The sequence below is a fragment of the Elgaria multicarinata genome, chromosome 3, assembly GCF_023053635.1.
Source record: "Elgaria multicarinata webbii isolate HBS135686 ecotype San Diego chromosome 3, rElgMul1.1.pri, whole genome shotgun sequence".
NCBI lineage: Eukaryota > Metazoa > Chordata > Lepidosauria > Squamata > Anguidae > Elgaria > Elgaria multicarinata.
In genome coordinates this window covers 168173432-168196974 of record NC_086173.1, presented here as the reverse complement: position 1 = coordinate 168196974, position 23543 = coordinate 168173432, and the positions used below count along the sequence as shown (strand labels likewise).

Genomic DNA, 23543 nt, shown 5'->3' with positions numbered 1-23543 from the left:
CAAGTGACACCACCACCACTGTGAGGTAGCGCCCCCTCCCCGCCGGTGCCCAGAGCTCGCCTTGCCTAGGGTGCAAAATAGTCTGGCACCGGCCCTGTTTATGGTGGTTAAAACAAACAAAAAAGGCATTGTGAGGAGCATCAAAAGCATCTCTCCAAACTGGGAGAAAGGGCTTTGAAATGGCCAATGTGGTTCAAAGTCAGCAATTCTAAAGTGATGCATATCAGGGCAAAAACCTCCAGTATAAGCTGATGTCCACCCAGTCTGTAGCCGCTGTAAAAAAAAAAAGGCAAACTTCATATTTGGAATAATTAAGAGAGGAACTGAGACTATAATGGCCAGTATCATCTAACCCCTACACAAATCTATGGGGTGACCATACTTAGAAGGCTTTGTACACTTCAGGTCACTGCAACTAAAAAACAACACGTATTGTAGATCTGGGGAAATGTAGAAAAGAGCAACTAGAACGTTCAAAGGGCTGCAGTTAATCTATGGAACTCACTACCACAAGATGTAGTGATGGCCACATATTTGGATGGTTTAAAAAGGGGGTTAGATAAATTCCTGGAGGAGACGGCTGTCAGTGGCTACGAGTCGTGATTGCCCTATCCTACCTCCAGTATCAGAAGCAGCAGGTCTACGTACACCATGTGCTGCGGAGCATGGGAAGGATGGTTCTGTTGCACTCATGTGCCATTTGTGGGTTCCCCATGGGTCACTGCTGGAAGAGGATGGATGACCAGATGGACCCTCGATCTAATCCAGCATTGCACTTCATATGGTCACAGGAGAAACGAATGGGTTTTTGAAGTTCTGGGGAAGGAGGGGCTCCTGCTTCAGCCAGTGGTAGAGTCCTCCCAGAGGACAGGAATGGCATTTGTAGACACCAAACTGCTGTGTTTACATCGGAAGATGCTGGATATCAGCGAATGTCTGGGAGGTTCTGTCTTTCCTCCTGTTTCGTTTTCGGAGGGTGTTGAAGCACTTTGCTTATGTCAGGCTTGAACTCTTAGCCCCAAGTCACACATCCTTACGTGCTCCGCTGATAAAGACACAACTGTGTGGTGTGCTGTGTGGCTTGGAGGGTCGGTCAACTTTGGAAGGAGCCCCTGAATGCAAAGGGATTGGGAAACGCAGCCCTTGGCCATCCCCTGACCCATTTCTTTCCTTCTCTAATCCCTCTTCTCTCTCTGGGATCCTCCCTCCTGCTCCAGGTGCAGCGGATGTTGGAGAAAGCACCCACAGATTCCCCTGAGGCAGAGGAGGCTCCACCGGGCATCACACAGAGGCTGCTGGACAGGTGGATCTTGCAGGAGGGTGACGGAGGACCCTCCTCACTGGGTAAGGATTAGGGGGACGTATTTCCCCATGGTCTCCCTCCCTCGATTATGCCTGAGGTGCATGAGCTGCTTTCACGTTCTCCTTGAGCCTGATTTTTTCCTTTGGGTGTGTGGAGAGGGGGAAATTTACCCACCTTCTTTGCCTCCCTCACAGGGAGTGAAGAGACCAGCAGAGAGGGTGAACGGACTCCTTCTCTTTGTGGTGGAGTGGAAGCGGTTTCTGCGCAGCCTGGACAGGTAGGGGAGTCCTGGGGGCCTCTGTCCCCTCCATATCACTTTGGTCCTGGAAGAACCTGCCCCCTTCCCTTTGCTCCACTCCAAGATGGCTTCTAGGAAGGCCTTTAATGTCACTCATGAAGCTCTAGATCTTGTGGAATTCCTCCGACCCCTCACCTTGAATTGTCTTCACGGGTTGCAGTGTTATGTGTAAGGGGAACATGGGCCTCTTCTTCTGCTTTCAGGGTCTGGTGATCTTTGAGGACGTTTCTGTGCATTTCTTGGAGGAGGAGTGGGCTCTGCTGAATCCAGGTCAAAGGACTCTGCACAAGGAAGTCATGGAGGATATACGTGGGATCCTGGCCTCTCTGGGTAAGGAATGGGACCCCTCTGGGTAAGGCTCCCTCATTGCCTTCTGTGTCAGTGCATTATAAGGGTGTCATTGAGGACAACAGTGCCTGGGCCATGTTCCTGGGATACTTTATTCCAGAGAAAGTTCACAATGCAAAGGATGTTCCATTCTTAGCAGAGTTAGACTAGCAGAAATCCTTCATTACTACAATGACTTGGCTATGTGAATGTTGTATCCTCTGTTCCAGGAAAGCTTCATCCATGTCTTCTAGCTGCCAGGTCGATATGTACAATAGTGCTACAACCATAACATTCTTATTTCTCCCTCCATCTCCACACAATTGCTTTAGACCTGGCTTCCTTTCTCAGAATCATGGTTTTCCGTACGGGCAGATACATTCCTTACATGTAACAATATTTCCCCCTCCTTTCCTGTTTCATCTGTTCCGTTTGAACAAGGTCTCCCCCGTTCGATGGCTCTGTTCCAATCCTGAGTCTACTCCCAACACGTCTCAGTGATGCACATGAGTTTGTACCTGCAACCCTTGTATTAGGATTCCAGGTTCATTCAGTTCTATTGATCAGCAGATTATATTTAATAGATTTGGAAGGCTCTGTCTCTCCACTAAGTGTTTTCTATCCTTTTAATCAAATCAGCAAACAGTTTGGTTAGTTCCCTGATATTAGGAAGATTTCTTTTTATTCTTGCAGGTGATCTCAGAGAGAGCAAGAATAATGGGGTCCACCAGAGAAGGAAAACTGAAACTGAAGACAAGTGGGGAAACAAGTCCATTTCTATTGAAGGGTCAGACGACCATGAAATTCCATTAGTAGAAGAACCAAGGAAAAGGAATATTCACAATAGGAAGACACAGTGGAAAAGCTCTCAGTATATAGAGACGCAGAAGATACACCTTACCAAACGTCAAAGATTTCACTCAGGGGAGAAAATATTTCAGTGCTTGGAGTGTGAGAAGAAATTCAGTTGCAACTCAGATCTTTGCTTGCATAAAAGAATTCACACAGGGGATAAGCCCTATAAATGCTCTGAATGTGGAAAGGGTTTTACTCTGCGTTGGAATCTTAAAGAACATCAATATATCCACACAGACAAGAAGCCCTTTAAGTGTGGTGAATGTGGAAAGGGTTTCACTCAGAGCAGGAAACTGAAAGTCCATGAATATAAACACACAGGGGAGACACCCTTTAAATGCTCTGAATGTGGAAAGAGTTTCAGTCAGAACATGTACCTGAAAGCCCATCAAAGCCTTCACACAGGAGAAAAGCCCTATAAATGCTCTGAATGTGGAAAGAGCTTTACTCTGCGCTGGAATCTTAAAGCACATCAATATGTCCACACAGGCAAGAAGCCCTTTAAATGTGCTGAATGTGGAAAGGATTTCACTCTGCACAGTTCTCTTAAAGCACATCAAAATATTCATACAGGCAACAAACCCTATAAATGTTCAGAATGTGGAAAGAGTTTCACTCAGAGCAGTAAACTCAAAGCACATCAATATATTCATTCAGGGGAGAGGCCCTATAAATGCTCTGAATGTGGAAAGGGTTTCAGGAGTAACTATAGCCTTACACGGCATCAAAGCATTCACGCAGGGGAGAAGCCCTTTAAATGCTCTGAATGTGGAAAGGGTTTCACTGAGCGGAGGAATCTTAAAGCACATCAAAGCATCCACACAGGTGAAAAGCCCTTTAAATGCTCTGAATGTGGAAAGGGTTTCACTGAGCGGAGGAATCTTAAAGCACATCAAAGCATTCACACAGGGGAAAAGCCCTTTAAATGCTCTGAATGTGGAAAGGGTTTCACTTTTCATGTAAATCTCAGAAAACATCAGATTATCCACACAGGTCAGAAGCCCTATAAATGCTCTGAATGTGGAAAGCGCTTCAATCAGCACAGGAATCTTAAAACACATCAAAATATCCACACAGGTGAGAAGCCCTATAAATGCTGTGAATGTGGAAAGAGTTTCACTTATAGCATGAGCCTGAAAGCACATCAATATATCCACACAGGGAAGAAGCCCTTTGAATGCTTTGAATGTGGGAAGGGTTTTAGTAGCAACGTGAGCCTTAAACACCATCACAGAATCCACACTGATGAGAAGCCCTTTAAATGCTCAGAGTGTGGAAAGAGTTTCAGTCGCAGTGTGTACCTTAAACACCATCACAGAATCCACACAGGCGAGAAGCCCTATCAGTGCTCAGAGTGCGGGAAGGGTTTCAGTCGCAGCATGAGACTTAAACACCATCTCAGAATCCACACAGGCGAGAAGCCCTTTAAATGCTCAGAGTGTGAAAAGAGTTTCAGTCGCAGTGTGAGCCTTAAACACCATCACAGAATCCACACAGGCGAGAAACCCTATCAGTGCTCAGAGTGCGGGAAGGCTTTCAGTATCAGTTCAAGCCTTAACCGGCATCAAAATATCCACGCAGGGGAAAAGCCCTTTAAATGCTCTGAATGTGGAAAGAGTTTCAGTCAGAGCATGACACTGAAAGCACATCAAAATATCCACATAGGGGAGAAACCCCATAAATGTCCTGAGTGTGGAAAGGGTTTTTGTAGTAGCTCAAGCCTTAACCGGCATCAAAGCATCCACACAGGGGAGAAGCCCTATCAATGCTCAGAGTGTGGAAAGAGCTTCGTTGTGAACAGCCGCCTTAAGTTGCATCAAAGGACTCACACAGGCGAGAAGCCCTTTAAATGCTCTGAATGTGGAAAGGGTTTTCGTTGCAGCAGGAGCCTTAAAAACCATCACAGACTCCACACAGGGGAGAAGCCCTTTCAATGCTCTGAATGTGGAAAGAGTTACAGTTCCAGCACGAGCCTTAAAAACCACCACAGAATCCACACAGGCGAGAAGCCCCATGAGTGCTTAGAGTGCGGAAAGAGCTTTGCTCAAAGCGCACACCTTAAACGACATCAAAGAATTCACACAGAGGCAAAGCCATAGAAGTGCTCAGAGTTTGGAAAGCAACTCAATCAGACATTGCACCTTGCCTCACATCAAACGATCTGCACCGGGGAGAAGCACTACGAATGCTCTGTATGTGGAAAGCACTTTTGACAGAGCTGACACTGTAACTTGCATCCAAGAATTCACACTGGAGAAAATGCTTTGAGTGTGGAAATGGTTTCCTGGTGCAGCTCAGAGCTTAAGCAACAACAAATAATTCACTCTGGGGAGAAGCCCTATAAATGCTCAAGTGCAGAAAAAGCTTCAGTCAGAGCAGCCACCTTAAGTTGCATCAAAGCACTCACACGGGTGAGAAGTTGTAACTTGCATGCACAGAGAAGAAAAGCCCTTTCAAAGCTCAGTGTGGAAAGGGTTTCGTTTTGCAGCTCAGACTTCAAGCAAGCTGGGAAAGCGGGCATCCAAATGGCAGATGCAGTTCATAGAATCATAGAATAGCAGAGTTAGAAGGGGCCTACAAGGCCATCGAGTCCGACCCCCTGCTCAATGCAGAAATCCACCCTAAAGCAAGTGTAAGGTGATGCACGTTGGGGCAAAAACCCCGGAACTTCAAGTATAACCAGATGGGACCTGAGCTGACAGTGACCAAGACAGAGATCTTGGGGTTGTGGTGGACAGCTTGATGAAAAGGTCCACGTAGTGTGCGGCCGCTATAAAGAAGGCAAACTCCATGTTAAGCATTATTAAAAAAGGAATTGAGACTAAAACTGCCAATATCATACTGCCTTTATAGAAATTCATGGTGCAACCACACTTAGAATTCCGTCTACAGTTCTGGTCACCACACCTAAATATATATATATATTATAGAGCTGGAAAAAGTCCAGGAAAGGACAACTAAAATGATTAAGGGGCTGGAGCATCTCTCCTATGAGGGAAGGTTGCAACAGCTGGGATTGTTCCGCTTGGAAAAAAGGAGGCTAAGGGGAGACATGATAGAGGTATACAAATTGATACATGGTGTGGGGAATGCAGATAGTGAGGCATTTTTCTCCATTTCTCAAAATACTAGAGCCCAGGGTCATCCCATGAAGCTGATTGGTGGGAGATTCAAGACACAAAAGGAAGGAGTTCTTCACACAGCGCAGAGTTAAATTATGGAACCCACTACCGCAAGATGTAGTGATAGCCACCAATTTGGATGGCTTTTAAAGGGGCTTGGATAAATTCCTGGAGGAGAAGGCTATCCATGGCTACTAGCCCTGATGGTTGTGTGCCACCTCTGAGACAGTAAGCCTGTGTGCATCAGTTGCTGGGGAATATGGGTGGGAGGGTGCTGTTTTCACCATATGGCCGACAGCTGGTTGGCCACTGTGTGAACAGAGTGCTGGACTAGATGGACCATTGGTCTGATCCAGCACAGCACTTAAGCAACATCAAAGAATCCACGCAGGTGAGGCGCCTTCTAAATGCTCAGTGTAGAAATAGCTTCAGCCCACCTTAAGCTGTATCAAAGCACTCTCACAGGTGAGAAGCCCTTTAAAGGCTGTGACTGTGCAAAGGGTTTCAGTTGCACCATGAGCCCTAACAACCGTCACAGATTCACACAGGTGAGACGCCCTATCAGTGCTCGGTATGTTTCAATCACAGTGTGAATCTTAAAGCACATAAAAAAATATCCTTGCAGACCAGAAGACCTAAAATGCAGGAAGAGCTTTGCTCGCAGTACACATCTGAGATCACGTCATAGACTTCTCACAAAGGAGAAGCCATATAAGTGCTCAGAGGGTGGAAAGTCATACTTGGCTTCACATTTTCATCAGCAAGGCCCTACTTAAAAACCCCATACGAAGCGGAAGAAGCAACAGTTAGGCATTTCGGGTTGTTTAGTAGCCATTCAAATGATGTTGGTTGAAACTCCCCCCCCCCATTTCAAACATTGTCTTCTTGAATAAGGAAAGGAAAGGAACCTCTCATGCAAGCACTGAGTCATTACTGACTCTTGGAGGGACGCCAGCTTTCACTGACGTTTTCTTGGCAGGCCTTATAGTGGTCGTGGTTTGCCATTGCCTTCCCCGGCCTTTATTACCTTTCCCCCAGCTAACTGGGTACTCATTTTACTGACCTCGGGAGGATGGAAGGCTGAGTTGACCTGAGCCGGCTGCCTGAAACCAGCTTCCGCTGGGATCGAACTCAGGCCGTGGGGAGAGTTTCAGCTGCAGAAACTGCTGCTTTACCGCTCCATGCCACACAAGGCTCATCTTCTTGGATCAATAAAAGCCAATTACAATATTGGGCAAAAACAAATTTGTTTATGTTTGGCATTAAAGCTCCTAGATTATGTAAATTGCTCTTATATAAGCAATATGAGACAGGTGGGTGGGAATTCCAGACTTGGCAAGTTGTTATGAGACCAACCAACTCAAGCATATCATTCCCTTGATTGAAGAAGATGTTTCTAAACCGTTGAATAACATGGAAGGGATAAAATGTGAAGGAGTTTCAATAAGTGTCATTTTGGAAGAAAAAACTCTGATCCTTCATGGATTGTAGCATCTGAAACAGGCAGATGTTGCACACTGTGGATGGTATCTCACACTAAGGATTTTTTTAAAAAAAGTTCAGCGTAGCTCAAGAATAATCGAAGAAAGACATGTTTGAAGGGGTGTGGATGAAATGTATTGAATGTGGAAATAATGGGCCTGTTAAGACAACACACTACACCGTGGTTAGGCCCCCATTTTCAGCAAATGGTTAGTTAGCTTGTTTGAACTGGAGGTATGGCGCTACCATGATTAGGAATTGCTCCTGTGACATGCTAAGCCGTAATGTTTAGCTCAAAATGCTTAACCACAGTGGCTTTAGCATGTTGTTCAAATGGGGTCCCGGTAGATGATGGGCAAACACCCCCATCGGCATATACAAAGCTCCCTTTAAACATATCTGAAATGAATTAAGATTTGTGAGCCATGAATTAAAGTGTATTCAACAGAATTAATGCATTTATGTTAATGAATTAAGGTATTGTTTTATTTATGTAGTGTATGTAACCAGAACTAAAGAAGAAACCACCCAGAGCGCTTCGGCTATTAGGCAGTATGAAAATGCAATAAATAAATAAATATGGAGACGGTTTCGGTCGAAGTATGAGCTTAAAAAAGCATCACAGAATCCACACAGCTGAGAAGCCCTATCAACACTCAGAGTGTAGAAAGAGTTTCACGCAACACAATTCGCCTTAAATCGCATCAAGTGATTGATACAGGCAGAAGCTCCAACAGTGTTCAAAGAGTGTGCAATGAGCATCCATCATCGCAAAGGCCTGAAATCGTACTGAAGGTCACACACAGGGAAGAGTCCAGTAAATTCTAATAATGACTGGAATGAGGGGGAAATTGTTCAGTAGAGCATAGGGCTTCATTTTAAAAGACTTGATTCCAGAAGAAAGTATACAATTAGAGTAGAATATTTGACCAATCAAACCTTAATGAGCCATAGAAAATTCATATAGAATCATAGAATCATAGAATAGCAGAGTTGGAAGGGGCCTACAAGGCCATCGAGTCCAACCCCCTGCTCAATGCAGGAATCCACCCTAAAGCATCCCTGACAGATGGTTGTCCAGCTGCCTCTTGAATGCCTCTAGTGTGGGAGAGCCCACAACCTCCCTAGGTAGCTGATTCCACTGTCGCACTGCTCTAACAGTCAGGAAGTTTTTCCTGATGTCCAGCCGGAATCTGGCTTCCTTTAACTTGAGCCCGTTATTCCGTGTCCTGCACTCTGGGAGAATCGAGAAGAGATCGATATGCATCAAGTGCTCGAAATGTGGCAGAAATGTCCCAACAGCATGTCCGACAGTGGGGAATGGACTTTCCCTTGATCCAGCACCTTCCAAAGCTGCTTGAGTAGTCCTGGCTTGGGCCCTTGCCTGGTCATCTAGGAGGAATAAACTTTGCCTGATGATGTGAATCCCATTTGCCATGAAATTCGTTCCCTGAGAACAGCTACCTGATCAAGCGATTGTGTAAGACAGTGTGTCTCCCGATTTTTTTAATTATTATTATTATTATTATTTACATTTATATACGACCACGCAGCAGGGGCTTGCTGGTTGTGTTTTCACACTTGCGGAACCGCAGCCTGCAAGTCCCTCCCGGCACCCGCGCAGCCGTCAGGGGCATATTCTTGGCCGGTGCAATGTTGCCGGCCAAGAAAATGTCGGGATTGATGTGTGGAAGGGGCTTGAAGGCTATCCCAGACAGAATGCGGGAAATAAAACAAAAATCTAGTAAGGCAGGGAGAATTTTTTAAAATGTAGAGTACTGATAAAATAGGGTGACCATATGACCGGATTTGCCCGGGTTTTTGGTGGAAAATCCAGGAGGAGGGGATCCAAAGAGCAGCTCTAATGGGAATTAACAAAAATGCTTATAACTCTGTCATTTTTTAAGATAAAGACATGAAATTTGGCACAATGGTAGCTCTTAGGAAGAGCTTTAGTTATACCAAATTTGAAACAGATCCGTTCATCCATTGATTTTTTAGGAATTTTTTAAAAATTGAGGTTTTAAATTATTATTTTTTAAATTGTCATTTTTAAAGATAAAGACATGAAACTTTGGACCATGATAGGATTTAGGTAGAGCTTTAGTCATACCAAATTTGAAACAGATCTGTTCATCCATTGATTTTTTAGGATTTTTTTTAAAATTGAGTTTTTTAAATTATTATTTTTAAAATTGTCATTTTTAAACATAAAGAGATGAAAATTCACACCATGATAGGATTTAAGTAGAGCTTTAGCCACACCAAATTTGAAACAGATCCGTTAATCCATTGATTTTTTAGGATTTTTTTTAAAAATTGAGGTTTTAAAATTATTGTTTTTAAAATTGTCATTTTTAAAGATACAGAGATGAAACTTTGCACCATGATAGGATTTAGGTAGAGCTTTAGCCACACCAAATTTGAAACAGATACATTCATCTATTGATTTTTTAAGGAATTTTTTTAAAAAATTAAACAATTAATGGGCATAGTGTTCACTGCCACAACACCCACCCTAATGTTAGAGTAGAGAAACTTGTAACAATTATACACAAGCTTTTTTAAAAAATTGAAATTAAAAAAAGCCAGCCATCCGGCTGGCCAGTAGCAAACCCTGTTAACAGCAACAGCAGCTTTGCAATGAGTGAAGATACAGTCAGAAAAGATATTTGAGGGAAGGGGAGAATGTAACACACAGAATATAGCAAAAGCTTCAAAGTACAGCAAAACCTACAAAAGTAGGAGTGAGTGAAGTTAATTTCAGATACATTGAATCACTGGTTCTTTGTTTCAGTGATTTTAACATTAAGATGTTATGTAGAACAGATTTGTCTTAAATGTGTGCTGTAAAATCAGACATGTGACCAAGGCTATGTTCGGGTGAACACACCCCCTTGGTGCTTGCCACGCCCACTTGGGGCGACCATGTTGTCCTCCTTTTTGGTTTCCAAAATATGGTCACGCTAGCCCTATCAGAAAGCTAAAGTCAAAATCATTAGGTAGATAAGCTTTTTTTTTTTGCTCCCAAAGGAGAACACCCTTCTCCTTCCTATATAATGTCTATTAGATTGGAATCCTGTAAGCAGGGATCATCTTGTTGAATAATAATAATAATAATAATAATAATAATAATAATAATAATAATAATAATAATGAAAAACTTCAGAAACTGGGCCTACCAAAATATATCCACACCAACTTCTAGAAAGCGGTCATACTTAAAACATGTTCAACAGTCAGGAATTTCCTGAATCAGTAAAAGACAGCATGACTTGGCAAAGCCCATCATGTCTGTCTAGAAAAATGGCCACGAGTGAAATAATGGCCCCATTCAGAAGACACCATAAACCATGGCTTTAACCAGGGTGATTAAGCCAGAAAGCCAAGCCGTGTTCAGAAGACACTTTAAACCATGGCTTTAACCATGGTGAATAAAGCAAAAAGCCTTATTCACTGTGGTTAAAGCCATGGTTTAAGGTGTCTTCTGAACGCAGCCCAGCTGTCTGGCTTAACCACCCTAGTTAAAGCCATGGATTAACGCATCTTCTGAAAGGGCCCAATGTTATTTACAGCATTTATATAACACTCCACATCAGAACAGTTTACAGAGCGGTGAAGAATAAAAGATAAAATGACAAAAAGGCAAAAGAAATGAAGCTCCATATTAAAAATTGTTATTTTTAAAGATAAAGAGCTGAAAGTTGGCATCATCATAGATTTTATGTAGAGCTTTAGCCATACCAAATTTGAAAGAGATCCATTAATCCATTGAGTTTTAGGAATTTTTTTAAATTTGAGGATTTAAAATTATTATTTTTTAAAAATGTTATTTTTAAAGATAAAGAGATGAAACTTGGCACCATGATTGCTCTTAACAAGGACTTTAGCTATGCCAAGTTTGAAACAGTTCTGTTCATCCATTGAGTTTTAGGGGTTTTTTTTAAGTTTGAGGTTTTAATTATTTTTTAAAATGACATTTTTAAAGATAAAGGGCTGAAAGTTGGCACCATGATAGCTCAAGGAGAGAATCAGCCATGCCAAGTTTGAATCAGATCTGTTCATCCATTGTTTTTTTAGGATTTTTTTAAAAAGTTCAAAGTTTTAAAATAATTGTGTTTTAAAACTGCTGGAGCCATATCCTTCAAACTCAGGTTGTGAAACCTCATCTTTGGGGTGTTGCACATTGAGCAGTTTCAGCCCTTGGCATTAAGGGGATCTCCAGTCTTTAGGGAAGAAGTTCTGGGCAAGCAGGGCACCTTTCCTGTTGCAGGTTTGGTGTGCAGTCGGGTACCTGGAGCTCAGCAGAGGCAAGGCATGCACAAATCAAAATGTGGGAAAGGAGAGGTCAGTCAAAGCAGCCTACAGGGCAAAACAGAATGGGCCAGAGGCCTTTTCCTCAAATTTCCACATCATGGGCGATGAAGGGTCATCTTTAGAGAAAAACTCTCATGACCAACAGTAAAGTGCCAGTCGAGAGAGAGGCTCTCTTCTTTACGGATGCCCTGTTGCTGCAAATGTTGGAACGTGGCATATCATTGCTTTGCTTCGCTACCACTTCCCTTCCACTTCACTTTGTACACTTGTGAGCTAGGCTCTGACTACACTGCTGGGATGCAATGCAGAACATTTGAAGTGCACACCAGAGAAAAATAGATAGATTTGTGGCTTTGGCTGGCTGGCATATCTCTTAGAGACAGAGTTAGACTGAAGACACAACTCAGAGATGGCTGTAGCTGAGCCCTGAGAGGCTGCTGTACCACACAGAGCCTTTTTAAGAGTGTCTCAGAGTCCAGTTTTGGTGCAGGCAGAGGCGGCTGGCGGTGGAGTTTTTTTTTAAAAAAAACAAGTTACCGGATACAACCAAGCCATAAGCTGTAGCCCTATCCCCAGCCACAGGGCACAAGTGCACAGCCTGGCTGGACCGTTGGGAGACTGTGGCAAAGAGAGGTGGGTGGGGGATTATTTGAGGGTGGAGATGCTGGCTGGCTAGCTGGCATAAGGCAGAGAGAAGCTGAAGGCAACTCAGATGCACCTGTAGCTTGGCCCTGAGGCTGGCTTGCCACACAGTGTGTTTTAAGAGTGCATAAAAGTTGTGCAGGAGGAGAGGAGGTGGAGGCGGCTGGTGGCAGAGGTTTTTAAAGTATTGGGCAAAAGGTGGGATATAATAATGATGATGACGATGATGATGTAAGAGTCAACAGACATGACCAAGCAATAACCTGCAATAAGCAATATCCCAAGCCACAAGTGTGCAGCCTAGCTGGACCATTGGGAGACTTTGAGGGAGAGATTGTTTGAGGCTGTAGGCTTTGGTTTGTCTGCAATGACTTAGAGTGAGAGACAACAGAGGCTGCACAGACAACCCAGAGACATCTATTATAACTTAGCCCCATGGTGCTGGCATGAAACGCAGGGCATTAGGAAGTGGGTCTCAGAGTCGCATGTTTATGCAGGAAGTAGACAGGAGCTCTAAGTCTGGATGTGTGAAGTGGTGCCAATGCACAAGCCTTGAGAGCTAATGTATATAAGTGAGAAGTGTGAATGGGCGAAGTAATGTTCACTGCCACAACACCCACCCTAATGTTAGAGTAGAGAAACTTGTGACAATTATACACAAGCATTTTTAAAAAATTGAAACTTAAAAAAGCCAGCCATCTGGCCAGCCAGTCGCAAACCCTGTTAACATCAGCAGCTTGCAATGAGTGAAGATAAAGTCAGAAAAGGTATTTGAGGGAAGGGGAGAATGTAACACACATAGTATAGCAAAAGCTTCAAAGTACAGCAATAACTACAAAAGTAGGAGTGAGTGAAGTTAATTTCAGATACATTGAATGTCTCACTTGTTCTTTATTTAGTGATTTTAACATTAAGATGTTATGTAGAACAGATTTGCCTTAAACGTCTGCTGTAAAATCAGACATGTGACTGTGGCGTTACACCCCACAAGTCAGTTCCCAAATGTATTATTAGATTGTAAGCCTATGCGGCAGGGTCTTGCTATTTACTGTGTTATCTGTACAGCACCATGTACATTGATGGTGCTATATAAATAAATAAATAAATAAAAATAATAATAATAATAATAATAATAATAATAATAATAATAATAGTTCCCAAATGTATGTCTGCAGTTTGTAAGTCTGTGGTTTTTAGAATGTTGGCCTGAGGGGGCGGAGTTAGAATGTCTGGGGAGGGAGAGGAGTGATATATAAGGGAAGGACTGAGGGAGACCTTTTAGGTACTCTTAGAGCCCTTAGGGATCTCTGTGCTTAGAGCACTTGGGTCTGGAGAATTCGAGGTTCAGGGTAGAGAGTGGTGTCTTTGGAGTGTGGTGTGCACATAGTTGATGTATATTAAACAATACCGATAATAAAGAAAGCTCAAGAGTGATTGTGTGAGAGAAAGGAAAGCGCATCTGTGAATGGGTGAAAGGATTGGATGAAAGGTTTCAAAAAGGTTTTTAAATGTTTTATTTGAAACAAAACTTGTGAACTTTCAAAATAAATTTTAATTACTTTGTTTTAACTACCACAAAAATCCCACGTGTCTGTTTGGCATTTATCATCTGAAGTGTATACATCTAGCACTCACTCTGACAATAATTCACCTCAGCACATATAACTCACAGTGTTCTAATTTATTATTGAAATCCTTCTCCATTTAACCCCTTTCTCCACATAGTTTGGAGAAAGGCGGTGTTTGTCCCTTGACTCAGGAATATTAAACAGTGGTGCTGGGCTTGAGCAGGGAGTAGCTGCGGCCAGGCCTGGTGTTCAGAGCCTGTGTCGTGGCAGTGACCAAGGCTATGCTCAAGTGGGCACGCCCCCTTGGTGCTGGACGTGCACCTTGGGGCCGACCATGTTGTCCCCCTTTTTGGTTTCCAAAATATGGTCAACCTAATGTTCAGAGGATGATCAGGGGTCTGGAAACAAAGCCCTATGAGGAGAGACTGAAAGAACTGGGCATGTTTAGCCTGGAGAAAAAGATTGAGGGGAAATATGATAGCACTCCTCAATGACTTGAAAGGTGGTCACACAGAGGAGGGCCAAGAAAACAGAATAATTGGCTCAAGTTACAGGAAGGCAGATTCCAGCTGGACACCAGGAAAAACTTCCTGTTAGAGCAGTACAATTAAACCAGTTACCTTGGAAGGTTGTGGACTGTCCCACACTAGAGCCATTCAAGAGGCAGCTGGACAACCATCTGTCAGGGATGCTTTAGAGTGGATTCTTGCATTGAGCAAGGGGTTGGACTCGATGGCCTTACAGACCCCTTCCAATTCTACTGTTCTATGATGCTATAAATGCTACACTAAGCATTTATAGGGCTTCTCCCCAGTGTGAATTCTTTGATGCCACTTAAGGTATGAGCTCTGAGCAAAGCTCTTTCCACACTCTAAGCATTTATAGGGCTTCTCCCCAGTGTGGATTCTTTGATGCTGCTTAAGGTGCATGCTCCGAGCAAAGCTCTTTCCACACTCTAAGCATTTATAAGGCTTCTCCCCAGTGTGAATTCTTTGATGCTGCTTAAGGTGTGAGCTCTGAGCAAAGCTCTTTCCACACTCTAAGCATTTATAAGGCTTCTCCCCAGTGTGAATTCTTTGATGCTGCTTAAGCTGTGTGCTCAGAGCAAAGGTCTTCCCACACTCAAAGCATTTATAGGGCTCCTCCCCAGTGTGAATTCTTTGATGCTGCTTAAGGTGTGCGCTCTGAGCAAAGCTTTTCCCGCATTCTAAGCATTTATAGGGCTTCTCTCCGGTGTGAATTCTTTGATGCGGCTTAAGACTTGTGCTGTTAGCAAAGCTCTTCCCGCATTCTAAGCATTTATAGGGCTTCTCGCCAGCGTGAATTCTTTGATGCAGCTTAAGGCTTGTGCTGTGAGCATAACTCTTCCCGCATTCTAAGCATTTATAGGGTTTCTCCCCAGTGTGAATTCTTTGATGCTGCTTAAGGTGCATGCTCAGAACAAAGCTCTTCCCACATTCTAAGCATTTATAAGGCTTCTCCCCAGTGTGAATTCCTTGATGCAGCTTAAGGTATGCACTCTGAGCAAAGCACTTTCCACACTCTAAGCATTTATAAGGCTTCTCCCCAGTGTGAATTCTTTGATGGTGCTTAAGGTGTACGCTGTGAGCAAAGCTCTTTCCACACTCTAAACATTTATAGGGCTTCTCTCCGGTGTGAATTCTTTGATGCTGCTTAAGGTTTATACCCTGAGAAAAGCTCTTTCCACACTCAAAGCATTTATAGGGTTTCTCCCCAGTGTGAATTCTTTGATGCAGCTTAAGGCTTGCGTTGCGAGCAAAGCTCTTCCCGCATTCTAAGCATTTATAGGGCTTCTCCCCAGTGTGAAATCTTTGATGCTGCTTAAGGCTTTCGTTGCAAGCAAAGCTCTTCCCGCATTCTAAGCATTTATAGGGCTTCTCCCCAGTGTGAAATCTTTGATGCTTCTTAAGGTTATCATTGCGAGCAAAGCTCTTCCAGCATTCTAAGCATTTATAGGGCTTCTCCCCAGTGTGAATTCTTTGATGCTGCTTAAGCTGCATGCTCCGAGCAAAGCTCTTTCCACACTCTAAGCATTTATAAGGCTTCTCCCCAGTGTGAATTCTTTGATGCAGCTTAAGGTGTGAGCTCACAGCAAAGGTCTTCCCACACTCAAAGCATTTATAGGGCTTCTCCCCAGTGTGAATTCTTTGATGCCGCTTAAGGCTTTCGCTGCAAGCAAAGCTCTTCCCGCATTCTAAGCATTTATAGGGCTCCTCCCCAGTGTGAATTCTTTGATGCAGCTTAAGGCTTGCACTGTGAGCAAAGCTCTTCCCGCACTCCAAGCATTTATAGGGCTTCTCCCCAGTGTGAAATCTTTGATGCTGCTTAAGGCTTGCATTGCGAGCAAAGCTCTTCCCGCATTCTAAGCATTTATAGGGCTTCTCCCCAGTGTGAAATCTTTGATGCTGCTTAAGGCTTGCATTGTGAGCAAAGCTCTTCCCGCATTCTAAGCATTTATAGGGCTTCTCCCCAGTATGAACTCTTTGATGCAACTTAAGTTGTGTGTTGAAACTGAATTGTTTTTCACACTCTAAGTATTGAAATCTTTGATATTTGCTAAGATGAATATTCTGAGTCTTTACGTCCCAAGAGCTTTTCCTCTGGTTCTTCCTGTTGTGAATGTTCTTTTTTCTTGTTGCTTCTAGTATTGGAGTTTCACAGACGTGTGATCCTTCAAAAGAAATGGATTTGTTTTCCCTCTTCTCTTCAGTTTCAATTTTCCTTATCTTGTGTAGGCCATTTTTCTTGCTCTCCCTGTGATCACCTGCAAGTATAAACACAGAAATCGTCTTGAAATCTTGGAACAAAACCAACGGTTGCTGATTTGATTCACAGGATATATATTTAAAAAATCGTTAGTGAGGCAGATCCTTCCAAACATATTAAATATCCCAATGATCAATAGAACTGAGAACTAGACTGCTATACAATGCTTTCATTTTTTTGGAATATCTCATATAAAGTAGCTCAATTCGGAGCTATTAGAGCCAGCCTGGAAGCATTTCTGTGCAAGTTTGGAGCAGAGATGCTTCCCCCCTTTTGTCATTTAAAGTGACATCCTGCCCTCAATATTTCACCAATCTTATTGAAATGCACAGGGTATGTAAAATCAGAATTTCTTTCTGGCAGTATGCCGTTTCACCAAAGATTGGTGAAATATTTTTTCATTTTAGGATGCTAGAACGACCCACCCCACAATAACTCATTTTAACATGGTGGAATGCTTTTTTTACTGAACATCCTTAACACAGGGAACACTGCCGTGTTCCCTGTAATCCAGCAACAGCAACCATACAAAGTAGTACAGATTCTTAGTTCCCATCTCCCAGAGATTTAAAAGTCCTCTGAGGTTAATAGGTTATGACGCGTCCTCATAGCCAAGTGGCAAAATTCACCAACCTTATATGTAACGGAGGGATTTCTATTGGCAAGGAGGAACATGGTATAAATATTCTTCGGTGTTACCTGGAAAGTCCTGTAGTAGAGGATGGATTAAGCCTGACCGGGCCTCTGAGTAGAACGAGCAGTGTAAAAGCACATGAGAGGATGTCTCCATCTCACCTGAATCACATGGGCATAACCTTTGGGGGACTGGAATTCCTTGATATCTGCTTTCTGTGAACTTGGAAGGGAGAGCATTATAGCAAGCCCTAGTAAAGCCCTCCTGTATTTATAATATGTAAGGGAGCTCAGATAGGCCGCAGGGCCACCGCCCTGTATATCTTGAGGAGAACGGTAAATATATAGGATTTGGTTTAGATCGTTCTGCAGTTCACTATCCCAAATACGCTGCTTAACAAGGCTTTTTTTGGCTTTTTCTAAACCTATGGCTTGTAGATGTTCTGTAGAGAGCCCATAGGTGCATCATTTCTCTTTGATAATGTTCCACCATTTCATCTGATAATTGTCTTGTAAAATTAGGGGAAACAGCCCCGCTGGGGTCAGCTTAAGTCTAAGCCAGGTAAATATAGTAATTTGCCACACATTAGCTTCAATTCTAATTAATCCACTCTCCATTCATGATGTCGCATTGGAGACACTTCTTGGTGTCAGAAATAACGACCTTAAGAAGCCCGATTGTATTTTCTCATATATGGCTAAGTTGGAAAACGGTCCCAATTGTGCTCCATACAAGAGCTGTGCTCTCGATTTTGCCACAAACAGTTTAATTGCAGCTGGAATAAAATTTCCTCCTCATGTAGGAAAGAACCTCAGAATGGCTGCTGAGCTTTTCTTGGCAAGTGAGGAGGTAGAGTTGAGCTGTGCCGTTTTCCTTCTAGAAGCTTGGAAAACGACACCTAGATATTTAAAACAAATAAATATCATTGTTCTCTATATACCATCGGTGGATCTTTTTGCTATTGGCAAACCTCATAATCTTTGAATTAGTGTAATTGATTTGTAATCGGTCCTCCTTACAATGTAGGGCAAGGGCCTTTAAGGCACTTCTGAGGCCTATTTGAGACAAGGAGAGAAGGACCGCGTCGTCTGCATACAGCAGTATGGGTAGTCTTTTAGTTGCTATTTTTGGGGCGTGTATATCTAAAGCTTGGAGCCGTTGGATCAAGGAGTTTATATATATGTTAAACAGATGTGGGGTCAGAACGCATCCTTGCTTGACCTGCCTGCAATTGGGTTGGAGAGCTGACCTTCTCCGTTAAATCTTACTCTAAGGCTTGTGTTACTATACAATTTAGCCATCAACCGTAGTAGGCGTTTATCAATTGTGGCGTTTTTAAGTTTTCCCCATAAATTGGATCTTGGGATCGAGTCGAATGCCGCTTTAAAATCTACAAAGGCTGCATATAGCCGGGAGCTACTGCTACGGGTGTATTTTTCTGCCGAATGTTGCAGAATTAGGCAGTGGTCTAAAGTAGATCTGCCTGTCCTGAATCCTGCTTGTTCATCTTCAAGTATGTTTTCTTCCTCCATCCAGTCGCACAGTTTTGTACACAGATGACTTGCGTATAATTCACTAATGGTATTCAGAAGACTAATTGGTCTATCGTTTGCTTGGTCATTAATAGCCCCTCTTTTATAGATTGGAATTATAATATCTACGTACATAAACAGTGGTAAGTAAACATCCATCCCTGGGAAAATTCTGGAGCAGATTCTAAAGAAGTCACTCTGTAAACAACTTGAAATCAATGCAGCGATTACTAGGAGCCAACATGGATTTGTCAGGAACAAATCCTGCCAGGTGAATTTGATCTCATTTTTCGATCGGGTAACCTCCCTTGTGGACTGTGGGAATGTTGTGGACACAATATACCTTGACTTCAGCAAAGCTTATGACAAAGTACCACATGATATTCTGATTAAAAAAACTAGCTAAAAGTGGGCTAGACAGAGCAACTATTAGGTGGATTCAGTTGGCTACAGAATCAGACTCAAAGAGTAGTTCTCAATGGTACCTTTTGAAACTGGGGCAAGGTAATGAGCGGGGTTCCGCAGGGCTCAGTCCTGGGCCTAGTGCTCTTCAACATTTTTATTTGTATTTATTTATTAATTTATATTGTCCTTTTTTCCTCCAAGGACCCCAAGGCGGTGTTATCCTCACAATAAGAACCCTGTTAGGTAGGTCGGGCTGAGAGTATGTGACTGGCCCAAAGTCACCCAGTGGGTTTCCATGGCCGAGTGAGGACGAGAACTCAGAGCTCTCATAATTGTTAATGATTTGGACAAGGAGATGCAAGGAATGTCGTTCTCTGCCTTGATGTTGTTCCCCGCCTCGATCAAAGTGGGGAGGCGGGTAAGAAATAAAATTATTATTATTATTACCATCAAATCTGCAGATGACACAAATTTGCGTGGCATAGCTAATACCCTGCAAGACAGAAACAAGTTTCAAAGTGATCTTGATAGGCTGGAGTGCTGGGCTGAATAGAACAGAATTAGATTTAATAGGGATACTACAAGCAAGAAGGAACTTGGAATTGTTGTAGATCACAAGCTGAATATGAGCCAACAGTGTGATGTCGCCGCAAAAAAAGCAAATGCTATTCTGGGCTGCATTAAAAGAAGTAGAGCTTCCAAATTGTGTGAAGAACTGGTTCTCCTCTATTCAGCATTGGTTAGGCCTCATCTAGAGAATTGTGTCCACTTCTGGGCACCCCACTTCAAGAAGGATGCAGACAAGCTGGAGGAAGTTCAGAGGAGGGCAACGAGGATGATCAGGGGTCTGGAAACAAAGCCCTATGAAGAGAGACTGAAAGAACTAGGCATGTTTGGCCTGGAGAAGAGTGAAGGCAGACATGAGAGCACTCTTCAAATACTTGAAAGGTTGTCACACAGAGGAGAGCCAGGATTACTTCTCGATCCTCCCAGAGTGGAGGTTGTGGGCTCTCCCACACTAGAGGCATTCAAGAGGCAGCTGGAGAGCCTTACTCAGAGGAACCCCATTCCTTACCCAGAGAAGCCAGGATCCCACGATTCTCCTCCATGACTTCTGTGTACAGAGTCCTTTGGACTGGATCAAGCAGAGCCCACTCCTCCTCCGAGAAATGCACGGCCACCTCCTCAAAGGTCACCGGAACCTGAAAGCAGCAGAAGAAATTACTGTCTCTTTGAGCATTATGTAGCAATCCCTGATGACAAGGATGGTGAGGTCCTCCTTCTGAATGCCAGAGCTTCGTGGCATTCAAGGCCTTCCCAGCAGCCATCTTGGAGAAGAGCAAAGGCTAAAGGGGCAGGTTCTTCCAGAACCAAAGAGATGTGCAGGGAACGGAGGCCCCCAGGACTCCCCTACCTGCCCAGGCTGTGCAGAAACCGCTTCCACTCCACCACCAAGCGAAGGAGGCCTAGAAGGATCCCCCAGCATCAGTTCACTTCCCCTGCAGGTTTTTCCGCTCCCTGTGAGGAAGGCAAAGAAGGTGGGAAGGTGAGAAGTAAAGTTAACGTTCTTAAGCATTCCCATTTTCATTGTTTTATTGGAATCAGTGTTTATTGATTTATTTATTGCATTTGTTTACCATCCCACAGCCGAAGATCTCTGGGCAATTAACATAACATAAAAGCACTTAAAAATAATTTGCAAATATTAAAAACCACAAAAACATACAATATACACATACATATAAAACTACTATAACAAGTTTTAAAACTAGGACCCTAAAAAAAAACCAGACCCAGGATAATTAATTACATATTGCTTGACCTGGCACTGAAAATATAACAATGTCGGCGGCAGATGAACCTCATTGGGGAGATTGTTCCACAGTTGGGGGCCACCACAGAGAAGGCCTCTCCCTTGTTGTCGTCCTCCGATCTTCCCTCTGAGTAGGCGCCTGGAGGAGGACCTTAGTTGTGGAGTGTGTAAGACTGATACCCTCAAACCACGTGGGTCTGATACCCTCGAACCACGTCACTAAACATTTCATTTTTGAGTATCTCCCCCAGCAAAATCAGTCTCAAGAAGAACATTAAGACAGCTCATGCACCTCAGGCATAATAGAGGGAGGGGGACCATGGGGAAATACGTCCACTAATCCTTACCCAGTGAGGAGGGTCCTCCGTCTCCCTCCTGCAAGTTTCGCCCATCCAGCTGTCTATGTGTGGTTCCCGGTGGAGCAATCTCTGCCTCAGGGAAATCTGTGGGTGCTCTGGCCAACATCTCCTGGACCTGGAGCAAGAGGAAGGATCCCAGGCAGAGAAGAGGGATTAGAGAAGGAAAGAAACGGGTCAGGTCAAGGCCAAGGGCAGCGTTTCCCAATCGCTTTACCTTTCAGGTCACATTCTAAAGCTGATCTACCATGCAAGACACACAGCAACGTGTCTTTGTCAGGGGGCTAAGATATCAACCCTGGCATAAGCAGAGTGCTTGAACACCCTCTGAAAACCAGCCAGGAGGAAGGGCAGAACCTCCCAGACATTCCCAGTTTGGTGTCTACAAACACTAGTCCTGTTCTGTTGGGAGGAGACTCTGCCACCGGCTGAAGAAGGATCCCCACTTTCCCCAGAAATTCATAAACCCATTCAGTTCTCCTGTGATCACAAGAACATGAGAAGAGCCATTCTGGATCAGAACAAGGGTCCATCTACTGTAGGATTCTCTCCCCACAGCGGTCCGTCAGCTGTTGACTACGAACTCACAAGCAGGACATGAGTGTCACAGCACCCTCCAGCCCATGTTCCCCAGCAACTGGTGTACACAGACATACTGCTTAGGATACTAGAGGTAGGATATAGCCATCTAGGCTAGTAGCCATTCATAGCCTTTTCCTCCAAGAATTTGTTCTAACCCCCATTTTAAACCATCGAAATTCATGGCCATCCCTACATCCTCTGGTAGGGAATTGCATATTTTAACGATGTACTGTTAATTTAACGAGGGCCTGCTCTACACATGAAGAACAACTATACTTCGAGGTGTCATTGGAAATTGGGGCATCCCTTCCTTAGAGGACGTGCAAAAAGAAGTTGAGGGAAGTATTAAGAACACAGTCCCTGTTAGTCACCAGGATGAAATGCTCTCACCTGCTTCTTGTCCTCTGCCTGGCTCAGGAAGAAGCCTTCTGCCAGGGCCACCGCCTGGGAACTGGTCTCTGCTCCACACTCTCTGACCCAGCTCTCCATCTCCGGGGGCAGGACAGCCAGGAACTTCTCAAGCACCACCAGGTCCAGCATCTCAGCTTTCGTGTTCCTTTCTGGCTTCAGCCACTGGCGGCAAAGGTGGTGGAGTCGGCTGCAAACCTCTCGGGGCCCTTCAGCCTCCTGGTAGTAGAAGTCCCTGAAGCCCTGGCACTCAGGGTCTGTGCCGGTGTTGCTCCCAGGCTGGTCCTCCTGCACTCTTCCTTCCCAGGGCTCTGCACTGCTCCCTCCCTGGATGTTTCCTGCCTCAGGGCCAGCAAAGCTTTGCTCTTCCATCTTCACTCTCTTCTGATCCCACCAGGACTCGAAACAGTCTCCTTCCTTGGCTGCCAATGTCTCCTTTGAGGCAGGGACTGCGCTGGAGGAATTAAAACGGAGAGTGTGAAGGAGGCACACCAGGGTTCCCCGTGAGAAGGTTCCCACCTTCAGCTGCACAGATTAACAACCCTGAGGAACAGCCTTGGCCCACCGGCTGCCTTGGCCAAACCTGGTAACGGAGCTGGATGGCTGCTTGACTGATCATTCTGCCGAAGGATGGCCGAACAACAACCCCCCCCCCCCCCGGGCAACAAGGCCCATGTACCTTCCCCAATAATTTGATTCTTGTAAACACCAGCCTGGCAAGGTGGGCCACAGGCCAAAACTTCAATGCTGATACTTCGAGGGGGTGTCGAGGAACCCTGAAAAGGCGCGTCTCCTCTAAGTGGGATCACTGAGTGGTGGTCAAAGACTCTAAGACGCGGTTCTCTCTTTCGAGAAAGTTTATTACAAACAGCACTTAGCACTGCAAGGCGGAAGCCCTCAGAGGACCCAAGGAACTGCCCGCTATTTTCAGGAAAGCCTTAACCTCCTTATAGGGTCAGTCCCCTTCGAAACAAGGCAGAACCGCTCCATACAATCATAAAACAGTAACAGGTAAGCTGCTCAGCCAGTTATAAGCAAGGATTTTACGCATGTGCAGAGTGCAATCTTTTCAAGGACAGAAAAACAAGACGTCAATGATTACTGAGAAACTT

At 44.1% G+C, this 23543-nt stretch overlaps 2 protein-coding genes across 4 annotated transcripts in view; one reads left to right on the top strand and one right to left on the bottom strand.

Annotated features, from left to right (window-relative positions):
- Nucleotides 1–23543, top strand: part of LOC134396281 (zinc finger protein 420-like) — a 918719-nt gene that overhangs the window by 615946 nt on the left and 279230 nt on the right. The window contains exons 3-6 of one of the 3 annotated variants that reach the window (XM_063122713.1): nucleotides 1218–1344; nucleotides 1498–1580; nucleotides 1805–1931; nucleotides 2622–5567. The exons of 1 other annotated variant lie outside the window; for it this stretch is intronic. In XM_063122713.1, the coding sequence (XP_062978783.1) occupies nucleotides 1218–1344; nucleotides 1498–1580; nucleotides 1805–1931; nucleotides 2622–4882 (2598 nt within the window). In that variant the 3' untranslated portion in view covers nucleotides 4883–5567. Of the gene's footprint in view, nucleotides 1–1217; nucleotides 1345–1497; nucleotides 1581–1804; nucleotides 1932–2621; nucleotides 5568–23543 lie in introns of those variants that run through there. One more of the 3 variants, XM_063122712.1, reaches the window with a different exon arrangement.
- Nucleotides 1–23543, bottom strand: part of LOC134396393 (zinc finger protein 124-like) — a 177938-nt gene that overhangs the window by 118515 nt on the left and 35880 nt on the right. The gene's annotated exons all lie outside the window — the stretch shown is intronic.